The sequence below is a fragment of the Scleropages formosus genome, chromosome 12 (assembly GCF_900964775.1).
Source record: "Scleropages formosus chromosome 12, fSclFor1.1, whole genome shotgun sequence".
Classification (NCBI taxonomy): domain Eukaryota; kingdom Metazoa; phylum Chordata; class Actinopteri; order Osteoglossiformes; family Osteoglossidae; genus Scleropages; species Scleropages formosus.
In genome coordinates, this window is record NC_041817.1 from 255,485 (window position 1) to 278,638 (window position 23,154).

Sequence of the window (23,154 nt, forward strand, 5' to 3'; positions counted from 1 at the left end):
GATCCATAATGTCCTGCTGGAATTTGTCCCCCTGCTGTTCAAGAAACAGTCAGGGAGTTACTTATACAGCTGCAATTTCTTTCGAGGGACCCCTCCACAACCGAGCTTTTCAAAGAATGTGTGGTGTCCGAAAGGAAGGTACACCTTTCTTTGGAGGTTTTACGGAAACACGGCACTGGAACACTTTGAGTGCACAATAAAAGAGTTTAAGAACAGCAGCTCATGTCACAATTTCTCTGTGGAACCCTTTTTGTTCCTGTGCAAAAAAAAAAAAACCCCATCAGACCCAGTGCAGCCTAACAAAGTCCCACTTCAATCAAGAATTAACCAAGGGCAATTAAACAACCTTTGTCAACTTACACTCTACAGGCTGGCAGGAACCTTTCTTTTACAGAACTATAAATGATTTGCTCTTGGTGCAAAACACCACAGAATGCACCCACCCCCTCTTCTTGAAATCAATTTGTCAAAGTTGCAATGCTAAATTAATTTAATAGCGTGGGAGGGTTTGAGCAATATTGTTTCGGGGGCTCGGAGATCCTAGATGTGCCCCAGCCAATATATGTCACTGCTGAACTTCACACAGTATGAACTGGCATTTTAACACACTTGGATTTCTGTTCTTGACATGTTACAGGGGAAAGATCTTGAACAGTCCAAGTTGATTTTGCCCACTTTTTACATAAAATCTTTGGATAGACTGAATATAACCGATAGTATAAATTCATGTACTAGTCAGAATATTAAACATGACAAAAGTAGGTTATTTTTTTCTCCTAGAAACTGCAAAAGTAGAGAGGAAAAGCTTCACATGCCCTTATGTAGTTTTTTGTTATGCATTAGCAACGGTTTAGAATGCATTAAATGTTGGGCTGTCAGCCGGCATGCTTCGGATCTTCTGGTGAGCCCACAGGACTGCAGCACATGGAGCCTCACAGATGAATGGAGAGCGGCAAGAGGATCACAGGAGGATGCTCTGTTATCTGAACCTGGGTGACTCCCTGCTGAGCTGCACTAGTGGTTTCCCCAGTGTGATGTCAGTTCTAAACTACAGTCTGTCAGGGCACAGTCGTCCACTGCAAGATTGGTATTCAAAGCCTATTGCACCACATACTTGAAAAGACAGAGAATCTGGTGCAGCCACTAGCATTTTTTTCAATATTTTATTGCGCTGGAGAAGGTAACAGTGCACGCAGTTGCCATGGTTAATTATGATTATATCAAAATTTCTTTTTCAGAACATTTTTTTATGGAATCTTCCATTCCATACCGTCATAAACCAAGTCTTTGCTGAGTTTGCACGGATCTGAAATACTCGGTGTACTGCCAAACACAGAGACTGTCACTTCATTAAAGTGATATAGTGCCAGAGGGCTCAATTAGCACTGAAAATCACTGCACCTGAAATAACCCTAAAAAGGCTGCCCCCCTCATTCACACCCAAGGGTACCCTCTCCCATAAACAAACTGGAATGCACTCTTTGTGGACAAAAATATTTCTGCTATGTTTGAAACCATGGCAACAGAACTCCAGTAATAAAACCATGGTGACTTACACAGAACATACTGGAGCCTCATGAAAAATAATAGCAGAGGAAAAAATGGACATGGGGATTAAAATAATGAAACGGATTCTGCAGATTACCAAACAAGCACAAAGCAGCAGGCCCCACTGATGCCAGAAACTGTGGATGGTTACTATAATTTGCTATGAATATGAGCCCTTTGGGATATTGAGCAGCACCTTCACAATTTATTCACAACCTGCTGTTTCCAGAAGCCCTTGTGGGTGAAGTACTTTCTACTTTTTGTTGCTGTTTGTTACTCTTAGACTCCAGCTCTTATGAAAAACAAAGCCTTTAAGTCCTAACAGTGGATTTTGATCTTATTTATCTGACCATCAAGATCAGAACTACTCAAAACTGTATAGCAGAGAATTGTCCATTTTTAAACCATTAAAGCTCAAAATGTTAAAAAAACAAATACAGACTTTGGACAAAAACATGCAGAACCCAGACAAAAGCAGAAATACTGCAAAGCATCGATATCTGGTACTTAAAGAAAACTTCATATATGACTGGTGTAGTAAAAAAAGGTAGATTTTTAAAAAAATTTTGGAGTGCAGCAGTTTAAACACCTTTTTCAGGAACCGTACTCAATAGGTAAATATGTACAGGGAAAACACAAACCTCCACCTGCACAAAAGCCAAAACATGATTCAGTATCAGTGACTAACTCATAATGTAAACATTATCTCTTTCACACATTTTAGGGCCTAATCCCTGCAGAGCTCTGTTCCTCACATCTAATATGATTTTCATTCTGCACAAACTCACATTGCATCTCTTTTGTGAAACCTGCATGTTTCAGGTAAATTTGTGAAACCTATGTAAATCAGGTGAAAGGCCAGTAATTCATAGAAAAATGTTAGTTTTCACCTAGGGTGAGAAAGTAAGTGGTGGAGTAGAGCTCCACCAGAGAAAGACCACCTGTCGATCAAGAATATTGCTAAACTCACACAGTTCATTTATTCTGCATAAGTGCATGTCAGAAATTGAACAGTATTACAATTAACATTACATGTATTCGTTTAGCTTACACTTTTCCCCACAGCGACTATATCAATATGAGGCTACATACAATTATCTACCCTTCTACACAGCTGGGTAACTTTCACAGGAGTGACATACGGCAAGTACCTTGCTTAAAGGTACTACAGCAAGAGATGAAACTTGATCCTCTGACCTCTGAGTCCAAAGCTGTAACCACTCTTGCTACCCGCTGCCCCTCATTCAAGACCTTCCCAAGATACTGCATTTCAGGTTGACCCCCCACTAACTCAACATGTAGTGGTTCTCCATGCCTGCAATAAAGTATTCTGTGTTCTAAGAATATGAGGCAGGTTATAAGCTTTCACCCCTGCAGGCCAGAACGTTTGTCCTGCTGTGCAAGGGTGTGCTCAACACACCAGGCTCTCCACTCAGCTTGCTGAAGCGTGAAGGCCCCCAGGCCCCAGAAGCATGGAGATGCTGTTATTCCTGTCTAACTGTCCCTGGCTGACAGGACAGAGGTTTGCCTACTTGCCGACCTTCTCCTGCACCTGATACATGTCCCGTTGTACTGACTCCAGGCATGGCTGCAGACTGGTGTAAAACAGTCTCTGCCACAAACATTTGCCCTGCTCCGTTGTTGCAGTTCGTTGGGTGACCTGGACAGACCAACAGTTCAGGGACACACTTAGAACTCAGCTGTTTGAATGGGGCCTTAATCAGGATTTTATACCTTTTTTTATACTTATACGTATACTGATTTTAGTAACCTGGTGGTTTGCTGCTCAGTTTCCCAATGTGAATAGTGTTGCTTTCAAAACAGTTCTGTTTTCTGTGTGAATAGTGTTGCCTTTTTTACAGAGTTATCCAACAAACAACAGCAGTCCCTGCTAGTGTTGGACTGTATGTGGGCTGCGTGAGCTGCTTTCACAACCCCAGGTGCGTACTGTATCCCTGGATTCCAGCCCAGGGTACCAAGCAGGGTCTCTATTGATTTTATAAGCTGTGCATTACACTCTGCAGCTGATAAAAGTGAAATCTCTAGAAAGACAGACAGATACATCTGGTGAATGTTTGCTGAGCAGTTGAGCTAAATAATCAATATACTGTAGTGCCTCTGAATATACTGTGCTTTGAAAACCCATGTCTTTCCCACCAGCAGGTATTGCACTCAAGAGATTGACTGTATATTGCTCAGGTGAATTGTGGGATTACTGAAAAAAAGAGAGTGAATTGCCACAGGACCCAAAAATCACCCACAGATGAGAGAATTAGCGGAAATGCCCCGTTTGAACACTGACATTTGATGAGGCTTCAGCCTAGTAGATCTTGACAAGAGGTTGGATGTTTTGAGAAGCAGCTTAATGTGCATAGAAACACTCACGCTGGAAACACTCAAGCCAAGCAGATGTTAAAAATCTCTTTTTCCTACAGGAGGCAGCAGAATAGAGCACTTTTTTTTTTTTTTTTTTGTACGGCAGCATAAATTCCTTTAAAGAGGCTTAGTTTTGATATTATTTCTCTTTGTCTGATGCAAGGAAATCTGAAGCTGGAAATGTACATAAACTACCAATGAGAAGCAGTGAAATGCAGATCCAGATTTAATTTTTTTTTTTTTTTTGTATTAATATATGAAGCCATAACCAAATTCAATAGTCTTAAGAAGCAATTCATTTAGATTAGAGCACAGTAAAATTACAATGGACCTTTTTCTACAAGAACGTTTTCTGAAAATTTGGAAAAAACAAATAGCAAATGAAAATAAAATGCTTAATTTAGAGTGCTTTTTCTAGGTATGGCATAAACTACATTACTAGACTGACCTAAAGATGACATTTGCTTTAAGTGACTAAATTTTTGAAAGACGGTGCTGCTGAAAAGACACCTATTATTACACATTAAAGTATGCACGTTAGCAAGGTTTCAGCTTTCAAACGGAAAGAGTCATGTCCGACATGACTCTGTCCTGTGATGGTTTTCTGTCTTTTCCTTCATACTCTTCAAAGCTCTGCTACTTCTTTTGCCTTCTCTGACACGACCGAACACCAGCTCCTGGAGGACTAGCTGGGACAATTGGAAACTAAAATTGAGCTTTAACATGTTTCACACGCTGATCTCTACAGCCCAGACTTCCCCCAGAGGCTATAAAACATGTTTATAAAGATCGAAAGGTGCCTATTTCAGTTCATATTTTATCAGTGATGCCTGCTTCAGCTTGATGGCCGTATCTAATGGCTTCCCTGAAAAGTATCACATTTCTGCAACAGTCACTTTCTGACATGTGGAACTGATAAACACTGCAGTCCATTAACCTTCAGTATCTTCCTGCGTTTTGCCATTAGTTGAAAGTCTCTCACATCTAATAAATGTAAACAAAAAGGTTCCCATTTTAAAATGGTAGCATGCCACTAATTCCCCAGAGAGCACGTAGCTTTGCAAAACATGACTTGTAACAAGATGCCTGTGGTAATCCAGCTGCACTTTCAGAAATACAACCGATAAAACAACCTCGTGATTCGATGTAATGTATTTTCCCTTTCTACTTCAATGGTACTGTAATTTCCACTCAGCTGCTAGCTTAAAATACAGAAGATGCACAAATGGGTAAAAAAAAAGATATGTATTGGTATTGGTGATGCATGTGTAACTGCACGTGAGTCATGTCTTCATCAGTTTTCTTTGCCATTAAAGCAGCTTGACAGGAAGCATGTTGTTTTATAATCTACTCTCTTAGCTCCTGATCATAGTAGGTTTAAGCTTCTTCTCTTTCTCATCAGCTGCTGGACATAGAGGGTTCAGTGCTGCTTGGACTCAAACAAATTTTCATGCCGAATATCAAAGTGCAACATACCTCTTTGGCATAGTCTGCAATTTGAAACCATTGCATTTCATTAAGGTACAATACAATGTAAATTTACTACATTTTACATCCAAAGGTTTACACATTATATTTACTTAAGAGAGTGCATTTTAGCAGCTGAATGCTAATGATGCCGAATAGCTGTACCAGCCTGTAGAGCTCATTAATCAGTGCCTTTCAACAGAAAAGTCCCCTGGGACAACTGCAGCACACCTCTGGGATGTGGAAAGGTGCCACGGCTCTTTTACATGCTATCGCAGAAGCAGCACAAGATGCTGGGCTTCTCCTGGTTCCAGAGCTGTCTGAATCACCTCTGGATGGTTTGCACATCCCAGTCGAGCTGCTTGGACAGGCCCTCCAGCCTCTTCTCATTTGGGTGCTGGACAGAATTAGCCAAGAGGATATGCTGGGCAGCAGCGACGTTCCCTAAAGACACCTCCTTAGCTACAAGCGAGGTTTTGCTGTGCAAACCAAGAGTGTGAATGGAAATGTGCACATCAGGAGGCTTTTTAAAAGAGGATAATTCCAATAATACCTGTGAAATTACACCAGTTTACAACACTGTGAAGAGTAAAGAAACTTCCGTTCAGCCAGGCGCTATTTCGGCCTGCAGAACCACCAGACTTCAAACCCAAACCAGAGTTCAAATTGTCTTTAAACCTTGAATTGTTCCCCTACTGAAAAGAATGAAAACTTTATTCAGACATGCAGAAAATATATTTGCTGGCTATTTACACGGCATTTGAAAATCATTTTTGGCGGAAATTGATAAACTAATAAAAGAGGCTTCAAATTAAAACACACCTGGTTTAGATGGGTATCCTGAGAAACAAGCATCCCCAGGCGGATTATGTTCAACTAGGCGATTTTGTCTGCATATTCAAGAAGAACTGTGAGGAAAACCTGTCCTTAGCTATAAATAAACACTCTGCTTGCAGAGCTACTACATTAAACCAGCAGAGTTGGAAGGGGTCTCAAATTCTTTGTCCACAATTGCCTGGTTCTTGACACAATTAGCCTATAATACGTGATTAGAAAAGCATTATCGTCTGTTCTTTTACTGATCTGAGAATGCAAGCATGAACTCGAAGTTTGTATGAAACAAGATAACCCAAACTTGTTCTGCTCTGAAGCATACCTTTCTAGAAACAATGTCCTATTTGAACAAGGATCAGATGAAAGTATCGGCGCTGGGATTCAGGTTTCAGGATTTATTTGCAACTCTCCCAGTAAATTCTGAGAAAAACGATCTCTCTTTGAGGCTAGAAGTAAACCTGTTGCCTTCGCAGGCAGAAACGCAGATAAAGACAGATACAGAATGAAACCGATAAATTACCAAGATTTATAGTCATAGTTGCCCATTATCCTTGCTTTGATAAACATTTCAGTGGAGTGTGGCATAAGGTGAGAAATCCATGTTTACATCCTTGGTGGTGTATCAACATTAATCTGCATTAATTATAACTGATCACTCCTCCCACACTACCTTGGTGACTGCTGTAAAGACCTTCTCCAGGATAGCATTGGACTGTGCCTTCTGAGGCCTGTTTGCTTGTATCTTTATGGCGGTGCCACATGGTCTAGCAAGAAACCTGTAAGACACAGGATAAGGAGCACTGTATACTATTTAAAATCAAATGTTCTTACCAAACCTAAGATGTTATTATTGAGACTATCTGGTGGATGTATAGGGAAAAATTCAGGGGTAACGGGGAATGGTTTAAGGGTAAGAAGATCACACAGCATTGTCAAAGGGCTGCACAGTATCTGACCCATTGATATAGCTGGGTGTTTACTGTGCTGTACTGGAATTCCTTGTATTACTGGAAAGTAAAAGGAATTCCAGATAAGTATCTTGACCAAGACCATTTATTATGGTAATAATAACACGCTGAACCAGTACCTTCCAGATTACAAGACCATGTTCTTAGCTACTATACTACCCTCAGTTTGAAAGATACCCCCTTTCTCAAAACAGATTTTTCATTGGCTTTGCATTCTGATATAGGAGCTTTTCAGTGCAACTCTACTGTATTTAATGAGACACATACTAAATCTTATAAACTACAGCGGGGGTGTCAGAGTCATTCCACGGGAGGGCAGCATATATGCTGGTTTTTATTCCAACTGCATACCACAAAATAGCCCAAGTAGTAAATTTGTGAGTTATAAATTATTTTAGGCCTATAATCATATGCGAAGGATCATTAACCACAATTAACACAAAAGGGTGACTTAAGTTATATGTAATCTGTTTTTCAGGCCTTTTCATTAAATACAGCATTTTGCACATGTAGCTGTTAATGTTAAATGTTAAAATAATTTCAATTTACTGTGTGCTTAAGCAGCAGCTAAGTAGTCTAATGTGAGATAAGCTACTGTATCAGAATAAAAGATTATTGGTACCTAAATGGATTTATAATTAAGCTATGTCTAATTTATTAGAAATGGTTAATTCTGTATGTAAAAATACTGCTGCAGTCAGCTAGCATACTGTATGGAAATTTTTACCAGTATGTAATTTGCAAATACATTTACCTTATTAGTATTCCTATGGATCACCTTGAAGGCAAATGTCAGTGAATGTCCAGCGCTGCACTAGGCAGTGCTGGCATTCGGAGTACAGCCAGTAGACAGCCAGGATTTTGAGCATCACTAATGAAGCGGTTAGCGTCCCATTTAGCAAGCAGCAGTTCTCTGCACGGCTATGGCTGGCAGTACAGGGGAAGGCCATTTACAATGTGTAATACTGCCATTTATGTAGCCTGCTTTCCATCAGTCATTAGATTCAGAAAATGTGACTCAGCTTAAGAAGAAGAAAAACAGCGAGAGAAAAAGAGATTAAAATGGGTAACAGGTTTACATCTCAAGGTTTGAATACACAATATTATCAGACTTTAAAAAAATGGTAAATTGATACTGTCAGATGTTTTGGGGTAAAAGGGAGTTTTATTTGGGGGAAACAGTTTAAACATGTTTTACAATAGCGAGTTATAAGAAGTTGACAGCAGATGAATAGGAAAATTACCAAGTGTGAAGTTAATCCTCTGCCTGAATAGGCTCAAATCAGAACACAGCACACTACTTTTGCATGAACTAATTGCAGGAAAGACTGGAACACTTAAAATTACAGTGACAATAGCCTCATTTCAAGATGAAGCGTAGAAGTAATTTCCATAATGAAATACGATACAAACACAAAAAGAAGTTTTTTCTTCATTATTAGAAACAATGCAAATTGGAAATTTGCACTTGCCCTGAGTGTCACATGGTCTGATCTTGGGGTGAACTTGCTGGGTGAGTCATGGCTAGACTTTCAGATGTCTTGAAAGTACCCCATGTGTAGATAATCCTTCTCACTGTGGAATGATGAGCTTCTTATTTTTTAAAAATGATTTTATTGCCCTTCCTGCATTGATGTTTATTAACAGTTGCTTATCTGAGATTGTGAACAAACAAATTAATTAATTAAACTTTTTATTAACCCCATACGGAAATTCATCTTAGTTGCAGCAGAGTATATTAACATATTACAGTGTCTGTTAATTTCCGTATCTGGTTAGGTTTCTTACGCTGTTAAGACTGGGTGAGAACTAGCCTAAGGTCTCTAATGTCATAATATGCAAAAAATAGAATTCAATATATAAATATAACTTCAAATTAAAATATGGAACTGATTGTTATATAAAGCTTAGTGGCTCAGCGTTTAGGAGAACACATTTGTCCACATTAACCATTTAAAGTAAACCATTAAAATAGATTAAAATATGTTTGTAAATGCATTTGTATGTTTGTACTGTAAGGCAAATTAAAATTGATCTAGTCTTCCATAGCACATGGAGGACTGTATAAAATATGGAGATATGATTATTTGTTGAGGCTGTTTTCATGGGGAGGAAGCTGTGAAAACTGTTTTCACAGTTTTCTTCCCATGTTCATCAGCAGTAAACCAGATTACAGAATGGTATTTGCGAAAATAAAATTATTTCAACAAATCACAGAGTGTACAAAAATCTGAAATAGACACAGCAGCCTGTTTCAGTGGCTGTTTGTTTACTCAAAGCTCTTGCGTTACAATATGTTTACTGTTTTTGTAATCCGAGAGTAAACTGAAGATTGCAACAAAAGCGTTGCAAGTTATCCTTAATTTAATCTATCTCCAGCCTCCATCTGTTTCATTACAAAGTGTCTCCACTGTTAAGTCATTTTTAAGCAGAGACCTCTGCATTTGTATACAGTACAAGCAGTAAAGCTCACACCTGTGTATTTTATTGGCAGAGAAGCACCACAAATACAGAACATCGAAATTGAAGTGACTTTGTTTTCTGAGAGAAAAGGTTTTTTCACTGTTTTGTTTCCATGCACAACAGCAAAAGAAGCCTCATGTAGTAAGAGAATTTAAATGACGGCATATGTAACATCTGGAAAATGTACAAGGGCTGTTGTAAGTAATGCAAGTACTAGAATTACTAAGAAATATCAAAAATGACATGTTGGATTTTGTAACTAGTGCAATAGCAGTTGAATGAATGCACTTGCTAAAAATTCACTTTTTTATTCCTGAAGCATTCACTGAAGGGGGGTACAGTGGGTTGGCCCTGGTCCTGCTCTCCGGTGGGTCTGGGGTTCAAGTCTCGCTTGGGGTGCCTTGTGACGGACTGGTGTCCCGTCCTGGGTATGTCCCCTCTCCCTCCAGCCCTTACGCTCTGTGTTGCCGAGTTAGGCTCCGGCTCCCCATGACCCCATATGGGACAAGCGGTTCAGATGGTGTGTGTGCATTCACTAAACAAATTAAAGATGAAAATCAACTGAAATGTATTCCCAGCTCTTTTACAGCAATAGATGTAGGGCACTTGTGGGTTTCATAACAGATAGAAAATAATGTCACGCTCATATTTAAGTGCAAAAAATCTGATATTATTATAGACTTGTGGTCTGGGTCAGGCATGCATCAACAACAGCAACAGCAACAACAACAGTTGTTATTGTTATACTTGCAATATTAGTACTGTACACATGAAGATGCAGGAAGCCAGAGGCAAAGCCACATAGAAGTGCTCTGCTGCTTGTGGGAAGGAGGGTTCATCTGAGCTTTGCAAATCAGCCCGGGTTACATTGTGAGGGAGCCAGAAGTGCTTGTTCCAGAACCACATGAGCACAGCTGCCTGCTCTGTACCGCGGTACTGTGTCACCTGTACTCTCTGCACTTGCGATGATGCTAATGATGATGATCCCCTAGCTCGGAGCGTGTGACAGGACCAGGCTGGACACCCTCTCTGTATGTGGGTGTGTGTGTGTCTCCAACGTGGCGGGAAAGATCGGATAGCAAAAGACTCGCTGGTGCGGGGGAATGTCACACAGCTGGGACTTTTGCACAAAGGGTTAACCTCTTTAAGACATCCACATTAACATGTCAATTTTTATCCAAACTGTGATTAAAACAACTTCTTGCACATTTGTTAAAGTAGTGTCCCTTCCAGAGTAAATTCTTGGTACTTGGATATTTCAGGTAAAGAAATTTACAAGATATAATCTACAAATATATAGGTATAAAGTGCATGTCGCCGAGTTATTAAAATGTAGTTGGTTACCTGTTTTTCTTATATATTTGTGGTACCTTTAATCCACACTAATAATTATTTTAAAAAAAGCACTGCGTTCATTAAGATTTCAGATTTATGATCTGACAACGTGGACCCTGTGGCTCCAGTATCAGCTAACTTTTTCAGACCTATTTTATATTGTAAATGAAATTTTGAAAATGTGATTTCCTTTCAGAAAATCCACACGTTTTAATGAAAAATAATATTGTTGGGCAGCACAGACTAAACAAATGACTAATTGGTTCCAGGCTAGAACAGAGTCTCTGTGGGTGGGTATGGAGTCTTCTTCCTGCCACCCGAGACTCTTAAGATCTTTGCCTTTCATTCAGAAATTTCACAAGCTCCCATCTCAATCATATCCCAAAAATTTTGTCATATCCAGTGCTCTTCTCCTTGGGAAAGATGTTAAGAGACACCTGGGGATCCTGAACAGTTTATGATTATGGTTTTCCTATTGCTCTCAGCCCAGATCTACTGCCAAGTATTCTCAAATTGGGCTCCAGAAATGGCTCTCTAAAGGAGTGCTGGATATTTCTTTTTTATTCGCAGGCTGGTGAGCTTCAACCTTTAAAGAAAAAATTCCAACCTACCGAATACAGACTTCTATAAATATCCACAACTCCATCGCGTTATTGCTGACCCAGAAAAGGAGAACAGATTATGGACAGAATTAACGAAAGTTGATAAACAGCTCATTACACCAAGAAATTCCAGAGGTGTGATTTCTGCATTGATACCTCTTGATACCCTTTTATCAAGCGCTGCTTTTGGCTTTTTTGATATACTGAGTGGAACCTGTAAACAGATTGGTCATCTATATAAGCTAAAATCTTCCCTGCCTGCACTTCCCTCAGCATCCAGGAACAAAACTTCAGGTTCATTCACAGAACCTATCTCACTCCAGTGCGTCTTCACAGGATGTTCCTGGACAAATCTAGGCGCTTTGATAAATTTGTTATAGGAATGCGATAAGATACCAGTTTACTGGACTTGGGTACACACAACGATCCACAAAACTTCTAACAAAAAATTAACAATTAATTAATTCTTGATAATGTAACGGTGCACAGATTATCTACTCACATTTTTGGCAAAGAAATGTATTTTGATGCTGCAACCTACACCTGAATCTCCCTCTGTAAACATGTGGAAGGATAACTAAAGAATTTAAATTTCTTGAACTCTGGAACATCTGGACACCTTTGTGGAAGTTATTATAAAGTGTTACATGATCACATCTGTAAGCAAGCCCTTGCTCTATGTATGTGGATTATTTGCTTTTTGTCAGTGTACTGACAATTTGTATGATGTTTTGACACTGTGCTGTGCATAAAATCAATTAGAAAAAAGAAAAATATTGATTGGCAGGTAGTGTCCTTGTACGAGCTTTCCTCTTGCTCTGGATCATGGTCGTTGGTTCCAATCCTTCTACTGTAGTACTGTCAAGGACACAGAGCCAAGACACGAGCGGTAGGATTCAAGTACGGGATCGTTTCTTGTAAACTGAAGGACAGAGACGAGAATCGAGGTCCGGGTCAGGCTTGTGTCAAGCAACCAAGAAGCAAACGTTGTTCTTGGGGAAAATCCTCATTCATTGTCAAGTTCAGAGCTGTGGTCAAAACCGAGGTTGTCTGGAGCTGGGGCAGGAAAGCGGGGCAAAAAGTAGAAGAAATCAAATTGCAGATGGTTGCCTCATTGAGACTTCGCAACCTGCAAACAGCGATGTGGCGTCCTTTATACTCACCCCTGCTGATTCATGCCAGGTGCAACCATCGAGGGTCTGACAAATACCCCACCCACACACACACTTTCTGAACCACTTGTCCCATATGGGGTCACGGGAAACCGGAGCCTAACCTGGCAGCTCAGGGCACAAGGCTACAGGGGGACACACCCAGGACGGGACACCAGTCCGTCACAAGGCACCCCAAGTGGGACTCGAACCCCAGACCCACCGGAGAGCAGGACCTGGTCCAACCCACTGCACCACCACACCCCCCACAAATACCCCTGTTCACCGAATTGTAAAAATACACTGACTCCTCCTATTGAGAACCAGTTATGAATTTTCAAAGACACAAACATTTTTTCCACACTCTTTATTTATATTCATAGCATTTTCTTCACGTATCCCTTTTCTAAGATGTTTATGCAGCAGACCGAAAACTGTTTGTGCTTCCGTGTCCAGCCGTTAGGTGGCAGTAAAACACACTCAAGGAGAACAGAAGTGTGGGACCAAACTTCACTCAACTTCATCTCCTGTTTGGAGTGTGGTGATCAATAACCAGGAAAAATGTGGAGAACACATATTTTTATTTTCAGCAACTCAATATTCATTTTAATCTTGATGCCTATATAACAACCTGCGTTACTGTTTTAGGAGGGAAACCTGTGTAATATTAATTAAATAGAAATATTAATTATACCATTCATTGTGACTGTACGTAGTTTCTCTGCAGGTACCCAAACTGTTTTTGACATCTTGCTAATATTTATTATTTGCTTTATATATTGTTATACTGACTTTCTGGTTGACTTTTGTTATTCATTAGTACTTGTAACTATGCTGGCTGTTTTAATTCGGGTGTTATTTTGTTTCCGTGGTTCTTGATTTTCTATGAGTCCATAACTGCATTCACATGATCTTCCAGGACAAAAAAAAAGTTTGTTTTCCTCGCATAACGAACGCTCCACGTGTTGAGGAGAACTCAGACTTAGAAGCACATGTAATTTGTTCAGAACGAGCTACCAACTCACGATTAGAAGAAAAATTTTTACCAGAACAGCCAGAGAAAATAAGATCCAGAGTGACATCCAGCACCTCACAAGGCGGACAGCCTACCCTACAGGTTGCCTGACATGTTGTATTCCTGTGCCAGATGGCAAACATCTTTCCGAAGTCTCGTGATTTTTTACCACGGTGACAGCCGTCATCTATCATAATAAGGAGGAACCCAAAATCAAAACACGTTTTAAAGAAATTGCTGAGATTTGGAGATTGAGATTTTGCTGAGATTGCTGAGATAAAATCTATAAAATGACAAAAAGAGGATTATACTGACAGCCATAAGCGCATAACATACCACAAAAACCAAATTCGAAAAAGTACTATGTCCCGCAATTCTACATTTTACTCTATTGATTAAAAGGAGCGGTGCTCGGTTTAGTTCATGTTTGGCGCGCCATCTGCTGGTCTTTGCCTCTATCGGCTTGTACAGCTTGGGTTGTTTTCTTCGTACAGTCCAGGTTATTTCATATAACTTAGGTAAAAGTAACTGCATTTCTGTTCATCTTCATTTCCATTTATATACTGATGCTAAAGGCCAAAAGTGAAAGATTTAGGTGAAATGACTAAAGTGTGACTAACTGTATATATACTAGGAACAACTTGGCCAAGCCGCCTGTGACATTCTCCCCTGCTGTTCCCATGACCGGCCACCAGGGGTCTCCCTCGTCACGTTTAGGGGAGGGGCGGGTGCGACGCGCACCTGTAGCTGGTCAAACTATTGGCCCTTGTATATAATGGAAGAACCGGGATTCCAACTGTAACAACGGGAACTATTGTTATATATGCTGTTGCAGCAGGTGCCAGTTTCGAGAGTGCACCGGAAGAAAAGTAGCCCGGACAATGTGAGGGCATAAGTGCAGTGTTCTAAGTTTATTAAACAGTTACTTCAGAACTGCGATTGTCTGTCTTCATTGAAGAGAAGAGGCAGAATAAAACACTAACACTGCCTTCTTGCAAATGTGTTCTAAAAAATTGCACCGACTTTTAAAACATTGCATTCTACAGGTAAACATAGCATATAGAAATATTGTCTGAAGCTGCTTGTCCCAAACCCATGCTACGTGACATACTACCATGCCACCGCCCAAGAACACACACACACACACACACACACACACACACACACACACACACACAGTCCCAAGCAGGGTCATGGCAAACCGGAGCCAAACCCGGCAATACAGGGTGCAAGGCCGGAGGGGGAGGGGACGCACCCAGGACGGGACGCCAGTCCGTCGCAAGGCACCCCAAGTGGGACTCGAACCCCAGACCCACCGGAGAGCAGACCTTGCTCAAACCCACTGTGCCACTGTACCCCCCCATATAGATATATTAAAGTACACACACACACACATTTTCAGAACCGCTTGTCCCATACAGGGTCACGGGGAACCGGAGCCTACCCGGCAACACAGGGCGGAAGACCAGAGGGGGAGGGGACACACCCAGGATGGGACACCAGTCCGTCGCAAGGCACCCCAAGCGGGACTCAAACCCCAGACCCACCGGAGAGCAGGACTGTGGTCCAACCCACTGCACCACCGCACCCCCTTATATTAAAGTATATTCACACACACACACACACACACACACACACACACACACACACACACACACACACACACACACACACACACACTGTCAGAACCGCTTGTCCCATACAGGGTCGCGGGGAACCGGAGCCTACCCGGCAACACAGGACGGAAGGCCGGAGGGGGAGGGGACACACCCAGGACGGGATGCCAGTCCGTCGCAAGGCACCCCAAGCGGGACTCAAACCCCAGACCCACCGGAGAGCAGGACTGTGGTCCAACCCACTGCGCCACCGCACCCCCTTATATTAAAGTATATTCAATCTTTTAATAATATTTATTAAATTACCATTGCTCACTGTCATGGTGAACAAGGTGCTGTTCCTGTCTTGGCACCATGTATTTGTAACTTTAAAATGTTTCACTGTGTACATCAGTGTGTACAGCAGTATACAGTATATTAGTATATGAGCACAAGCCCAGCTGTCATGACTCTAACTGTGACCCTTCGGCTGTATAGACCTTTTTGCAAAAGAAAAGATCCAACTTCACCTCACTTTCCAGACTGTGTTCTAATGAGCGCAAATGACTGAACGTTGGCTTTGTTTATTTAAACAGTTTCTGGAACACTTAGTAAAGCGATGAGATGCAGTCAAGCAGTACAATACGATTTCTTTTCACTTAATGTTATTACGACATGACCTAGCTGATTCTGAGTGCAGATCGCAGATCTTTGCTGTCTCAGCAGAGTCAAGACGCACAAAGAAGTTTGCCAGTATTATCAAGCAGCTGGATTTAGCCTTAAAAAATTTATGTGTGGCCTTTACTTTTCACCCACTTATGAGCTTAAACGACTTTAAATTATTGCGTGGGTTGATCTACTAAAATCTTTCATTCCCCTGCAGCAGCTGAACATTTAAGTTTTTTTTTTCCCCTACATCGCTAAAGTATCACTACATCAAGATCTGTTCAGCTACACGATTTTTCTCAACTTTTTTCTATCACGGTAATTAAGGGCTGAGACAAAAATATCACGTGAGAACTGGAACTACCAACACCAGAAGGAGACAAACATAGCCCACATTGCAAAATTTAAGCATATGTAATACTGTTGCCTTTTCTAGTTAGACACATAACATGAACTGAGGTCATGAGCGGCTACCTGGGTGACAGAAGGGTCTCATTATTAGTGTTAATTTGTTGCTTAGCAGATGCTTTAATTTAAAACAAGTTAAATATTCACCAATTTGAGTGTTTAGATACTTTTTTTTAGAGCAGCAATTTGGGTTAAGTGCCTCGTTTAAGTGTGAAACAGCAGGTGAACCATTAGAACTGTGAGTCCTTAACCGTTATGCTGCCTGATACCGTCAGCATTTTTTACATTTATAGTTGACATTACAAATTTCCTTCCATCATCATTCCATTTATTTTTTGCATATATAATGCAAGTGCTCTGCAGTCTCTGAAAAATAATTTTAATTCTTAATGATTATGAACTCTTACATTTGTCAGTGCACAAAATGTCTTGCTTTGTTAAAATTACAGACAAATTGCCCTAATAACTGCGAATGGTTTGATAAAAGGGACTTACATTTATACACATCATTTCCACCGTTAGCTTGATTTCACACATAAATGAATCTAACTAAAGTGAATTGCAGAAGGCCTCATTTGCTCTCACTTTTGCCAAGTTCATACTTCTGAACATTTAATGAATCAAGACTGATGTGTCCTTGCAGTGATCACTGGGGAAAGAGCAATAGAGGAGACAAAGATGATAAGCCTGAAGGTGTTGGAAGTGTCAGCAATTTCACTTTCAAAGCATGAAAAAGGGCATGCGAGATGTGTCAAGTAACACCAGATCCACAGTCAGTGTAGGCTGTGGTTCCGCGCGCTGCGGGAGTTCCACTGAGACTCCGCCACGATATTACTTATGGAGCCACTCATCTCTGGCTGGGAAAACAATGCTATGCGCTCTGTTTTTTTGTTCCACTCACCACGCAGCCAAGATAACTTTTCAAATTCCTCTTACTAACACTTTTCTGTTTAAAAAAAGGCATTTGAGTAAATAATGGGTTGATCATATTTTCGTACTCTCAAATAAGATGGCAGTCATGGCCTGCTGGATGCCACAACTGCTACAATGGCTTTGGTAGAATCAAAAATGTCAGAATGCAATAACCTGTACATTTCCTAGGCATTCCTTCTAATTCCCTTGGTTTTAGTGGATTTATTACACTTCCCGTATCAATTAGTTGTTGGGGATTCAAATGAGCAATTTTGGGGCAACATTTAGAATACAATCAAATGTACACATGCACTGTGTATTTGTGTATCATATAGAGATGAAAAAAACAAAATCAGGTTAACTATACTATAATTGTACAGAGTCTTTCTTTTAGCTGTTCTATAAAGCAGTTAAGTCTCCAAGAATGTTTCCGGACCCAGAATTTGGCCACTTTAAGCCCAGCTTTGGACATGGTTTAACTTTCCAGAACATTCCATCAGCAGTATATTGAGTGGCATGTGAATGTTTCATGAACCCAGATCAAATGTCATAGTGTCACTGTTTGCGTGACACTATGAGCCTTTGCACTTAACCTAAAACAATAACCCCACCCCATTATATTTTACTGAGTTATAGCCCTTGCTTTTTGATAGAGTTTTGTTGCTGCGCGGGTCAAAAACATTCTCCAGTCCTTATATAAAAAACACATTTTGTAGAAAAAAAAACAAAGTTGAAGAAAGAAATTTTTAGTTCCCGAAGTCCCAAAATGTGTAACTTGACCATAGGAAAGTATGTCCCCTGTGCTGAGTTTGCTTGCAGCCCACACCAAGTGAATGTTCTCCCTGGAGATTTTGGACACGGCATCCTTGGTGCCGAAGATGACTGCCTGGGGCAAAACAAAACCCTGGATCCCAGTGGAGCACAAATCAGAGAGATACTCACAGGAGGGAAGGGTTCATTCATTATGAGAGCTAATTCATTGCCAAAGAGCTATGTGTACAGCAGCTTTGTGCAAAGGCATTATGTAAGAATAAGAATGGTTTTAGGCTTGGTGTCTGAATCCATAATAAAGCAGATAGTGCAGGCCAGGTGCGGAGCTTTCAGAGCAGCCCCATGCAGTAATGTATTTCTTTGTCTTTTCTGTGTTATGAGGGAGCAAATTCACATAATGCAGAAATGATTAAGTTACGGAACTTATTTCACTAACCAAGAGATGTAATAAATGTAATGCATGAAAGACTCCATTGCAAGTCTCTAAGGAATGGGGTTGAAAAAACATGAACGGGGCAGTCAATATGCACTGCCTCCTCATTTTTATGACAGTGACTTGGCACATTTAAAAGTGCAATAAGACGGCAGAGAATAGGAGGTCTGCCCAAGAGAACTGCCACAACCTCAGACCACTTAACCTGCAGATGGAGCAAGAGTTCCTCTCTCCAAAATATGTACATGTTTTTACACTGACTGATTGATCAAAGACAGTCATACTTCAAGAGCCTTGGCATCAGAAGACGTGGGCTGCAGTAGTACCTGAGGTATTATGTAATTGAAAAGCGGAAATGGAAAGAAATAGGATACATCTATCAAGTTCTTTTCAAGACCAGTGAACAGCAGCAACCCTATTGATTCTGTATGAAGATGAATAGTTTCCAGTTGTTCACGAAAGTGAAATATGTTTCGCTAATCTGGAGATAAACAGTATTTCCCAATCTAATATTTATTTATTTAGCTGACACTTTTCTCCAAAACACCTTACAGTGATGTACCCATTTATAGCTGGGTATTTTTTAAGGGAGCAATTCAGAACAACTACCTTGCTCATGGACATGACAGCAGGAGCTTGGATTCAAACCCAGGTCCTTTAAGCAGAAGGCAGTAGCTCTAAGCAATACACCACCTGCAACTGCACGTTTCTTATTTATTTTGTTGAAACGTGCATAGATTATATTTTGTGACTGAAATCATTGTCGTCATCAGCAACAGCAGCAAACGGTAGCTATAACAACGTTCCATATGTGGATATGTTTTGTGACAAAGTTGAGTCGAAACTGTCGCGACTATGCCCGCACCTCAGCCAGAAGCACATGCCTCTAATTTGAGCACCTGGCTATAAAAAGCACCACTGTACCACTTTCCAGTTGTGGGATCTCACTTGAGACAACTGTCCCCTCTGTGCTCTCAAACCAACCTTGCTTTGCTTATCCCAAGTCCTGTTCTTCATTGCCCCCCAGTCCTGCTCCATGTCACCTAGGTTATGACCACTCGCCTCATCCTTCAACATCAGATCCTCGCCTCTGTCCAGTTCGCCGATCGACTGACCATTCGCCAGACCTTGAGAACACGTGTAGCTCTTTGGTACTGAATAAAGGATCCTGCACTTGGGTCTAGCCTCCTCTTTGTTTTCTGTTTGCCATGACAAAAACCAGATCCCAACATGAAATGGTAGCTTGGAATTTTGTTTTTCAGTTTTATATTTAGTGATGTGCACATTGTTATACTTAACTTATTGTATATTGCAACTATTTACATTTTCCGTGCACCTTGTTACGAGTCTTTGTTCTGTGTTTGTGTAGTGTCTATATGTCTCTGGATTGGCTGCTGTATGCAAATGAATTTCCCCCCAAGGAAAATGGTAAAAAGTGTCTGTCTTGTTAAAATAAAGTAAGAGATTGTACAATGGCAACTCTGGCATGCATGTGCTGCTGGGTGATGTGAGGGTGACTTCTACCTTGCCTCAGGTGAGGGGTGCTCTGAGGCCCAGCGGTAACCTTCATAGGGAGGAGGGGGTGAGGACGAGTGAGTGGAGGACGGCAAGGCAGGCGACTGGATACGACATTTTGGAGGCTGGGAATCCACACAGTGTTATTTTCCTGTGACCATCATTTGCAATTGGGATCGTTTACGTGTCTCCCTGAGGGTGTGGAACAGCAGGTAGCGTGGATGGTGAACACACAGACTTGTAACCTGATGAAATACCTTTCAGCAAAGCACCTAAATAGCTGCAGTAAAAATATCCGGCTGAATAAATGAAGGTCGTTTTTAGGTAAAAGCATTAGCTAAGAAACAAAACATTAACAATGAGTCGTTTCGTTTTAGAGAGGCACCCGAGTTGCACCAGTTGGGAAGGTGTTACAGAGAGCTGGAAAGTGCAGGAAACGGAAAGTGAAGCTATGACTAAGATCAGAGTCATAGAAGTATTTAAAATTTGTGTCAAAGTGGAACGTGAAACCTTCAAAAAAAATAAAACAAAAAAAGGGTTCTACTGGTGGGAGATGTGAAAAATCAAAGTCTTCCAGAGGACATAAAGGCTCTTAAAACCTGAGAGTCCTTCCTTTAGTCCTTCTGTTTTTCTCCCAAATACCTCTCTAACGATTTTCCATGGCGACCTCGGAAAGTTAGCGATTCTCAGGCTGTCTGTTTACACAGGATAAAAAGGTCATTACAGTTCTGTTTAATGCTATCTTTCAACCATCATCTGCAGTTATGTCTCTTTCTCCTAATGTAACGCACAAATGGTATTTTCTATGAGATATCTGTCACTTTGGAGAAGAAACATCTGCTGAATGAATAAATGGAAATGTAAACCACAAAACACTGGAAACAAGACCAGAAACTTAAGTCAATGAACTCTTGTGTAAATAAGTGTTATTCCATTACTAACATGCCACAGTCCCACAGCATCAAATGGTCCTCAGCTCTTGGTTACTTAATTTCATAAGACGACAGAATTGAACTGTCAAGACTGAACAAGAAGTGAGAAGGTTAAGCGATTCATCGTGACAGTATTTATGCTTGTTTAATTTCGTAACATGACAGAAGGGTTTCCGCAAAGTAACCGCTGGCTGGCTTGTTCAGCGTAAATTATGCAATGTAAAGTAAAACCACACATATCTCGTGCAGTATTCCAAAAACAGTGTCTTCAGGGTCATGGGTCGGGCAATAGCTCGTTGAGCAATATGTAAGTATTGTTGGCATGTTACAGTTGCTCAGCCACAACTACACTTGGTTTGCTTCCTGAATTAACTGTTGTATTGTAACAAGCATTTCTGTTACTATTCTACCTTCCCAGTCCATAGGGCAACGCTGCAAAAAAATCACAAGTAACACTGACTCTCAAATTCCCTACGTACTCATTCTTCATCAGACATAGAAGTATAAAAATGGCAATGTCATAGACTCATAGCCTGAAATCCATTTCAACGCTCGTCAAGTCAGAGCCGGTGGATGGCGGTGCTCATAAGTGGATATGATTCAGCAACTCAGCAGATGAACCTGAAGGTTGTACTCCGGTGGAATTGTCCTACTATCCCTGTCAGACCAAAAGTGCTGAGGTGCACAGAAAGTGGGATGAAAACTTGTGAGGTATTAGCGGGGAATATTAGCAAATAAGTTATATACAGGTAATGGGGGGAGGGGCACATCCCATCTCCGGTACCCTTTAGCAAGGTCGACATTTCAGAACCGCTTGTCCCATACGGGGTCACGGGGAACCGGAGTCTAACCCAGCAACTCAGGGCGTAAGGCTGGAGGGGAGGGACACACCCAGGACGGGACGCCAGTCCGTCGCAAGGCACCCCAAGCGGGACTCGAACCCCAGACCCACCGGAGAGCAGGACTGTGGTCCAACCCACTGCGCCACCACGCCCCCACACCTTTAGCAAGGTGCTTAACCTAAATTGCTCCACTTAAATGACACAGCTGTACAAATGGGTAATAAATTATTGTAAGTATCTTAACATTGTAAGTTGCTTTGGAGAAAAGTGTCACCTAAATGAATAAAGAAGTGTTTTACCAGGATGGTATTGCACATCCCACGTGAAATGGGATGCGTAATGCCAGCCTGGCATAACACAACATTTTTTAATAACACAGCATTGCATATGTCACAAGGCAGACAGAGTCTGCCACACAAACACGTCACAGAGGTCTGGAATAACGCAATAAATGTGAAACACTAGAAATGCACCAATACACAGTTGCCCTCTTGTTTGGTGTTTCTTAAGATAGACATAATTATTCATGGGGAACAAAAAATAAAATGACTGCCACATTTCATTCAGACAACTTAATGACCATAAGAGGTACTGCAGTCATGAAATACGGTCGTAAAAAAAAATCTGCAAATCCTCTGAGAATGGACATTGCGTGTGGAGATAGCACCGATTGTGCCTATATGTGATTAGATTAACAAAGCGAGTGCCTTTCTGGAGCCGCCTTGGCATCCTCAGCAGAGGTCTCGCTCTTCACACAGCCACGGCCTGTCCTAACAGAGCTGCTTTTCTTTTCTGCACTTGGTTCAAACATCTGATCGTGTTCTTTGCAATGAAGACTGTGGCTATTTGAAGCACAAAAAGATTCCTCTCAGCTAACACCATCTTTGATGCCTCTTGGAAAAGCTAGGAGCTCCTAAACCTAGATCTGAGCAACTTGGGCACGGCGGTGCCCGAAATGACTTTACAGGCCCACTTTACTGTGTTAATGAGAGGCTGCCTCATTCTCCATAGGATCATTACTAAGTAAACTGGATTCTGAAGGTGTCGGGAGGGTCCAGACTGTGGAATGGGTTCCGTCACAAGATAAAGACATGCTATAGCCTCCTGTTCAAATCCTGCCATGTCACACACCCTGGGCTGAGTGGGATACTGGAGCGGAAGTACTGTTATCGAGTTTGCTAACACTCGCCCAGGGTCAACTCTAGGTCATTTGGACCACTGCTTCTGGGACACTTCTCCACATTTCCAGTTAGCTGGGAACCTGGACAACACAAAGCTTGGCCTTGCACACAGAAAAAATGGTGGGGTGAAACAAACACAA

At 41.2% G+C, this 23,154-nt stretch overlaps 1 protein-coding gene across 1 annotated transcript; it reads right to left on the reverse strand.

Annotated features, from left to right (window-relative positions):
- Positions 1–1,866: 1,866 nt before the first annotated feature.
- On the reverse strand, positions 1,867–12,785 carry LOC108927896 (ceramide synthase 6). The gene is given in 6 exon segments (XM_029256882.1): positions 1,867–1,893; positions 2,138–2,195; positions 5,658–5,788; positions 6,896–7,032; positions 10,424–10,644; positions 12,757–12,785. Coding segments are annotated over 6 exon segments (603 nt in total).
- Between the last annotated feature and the right edge of the window lie 10,369 nt (positions 12,786–23,154).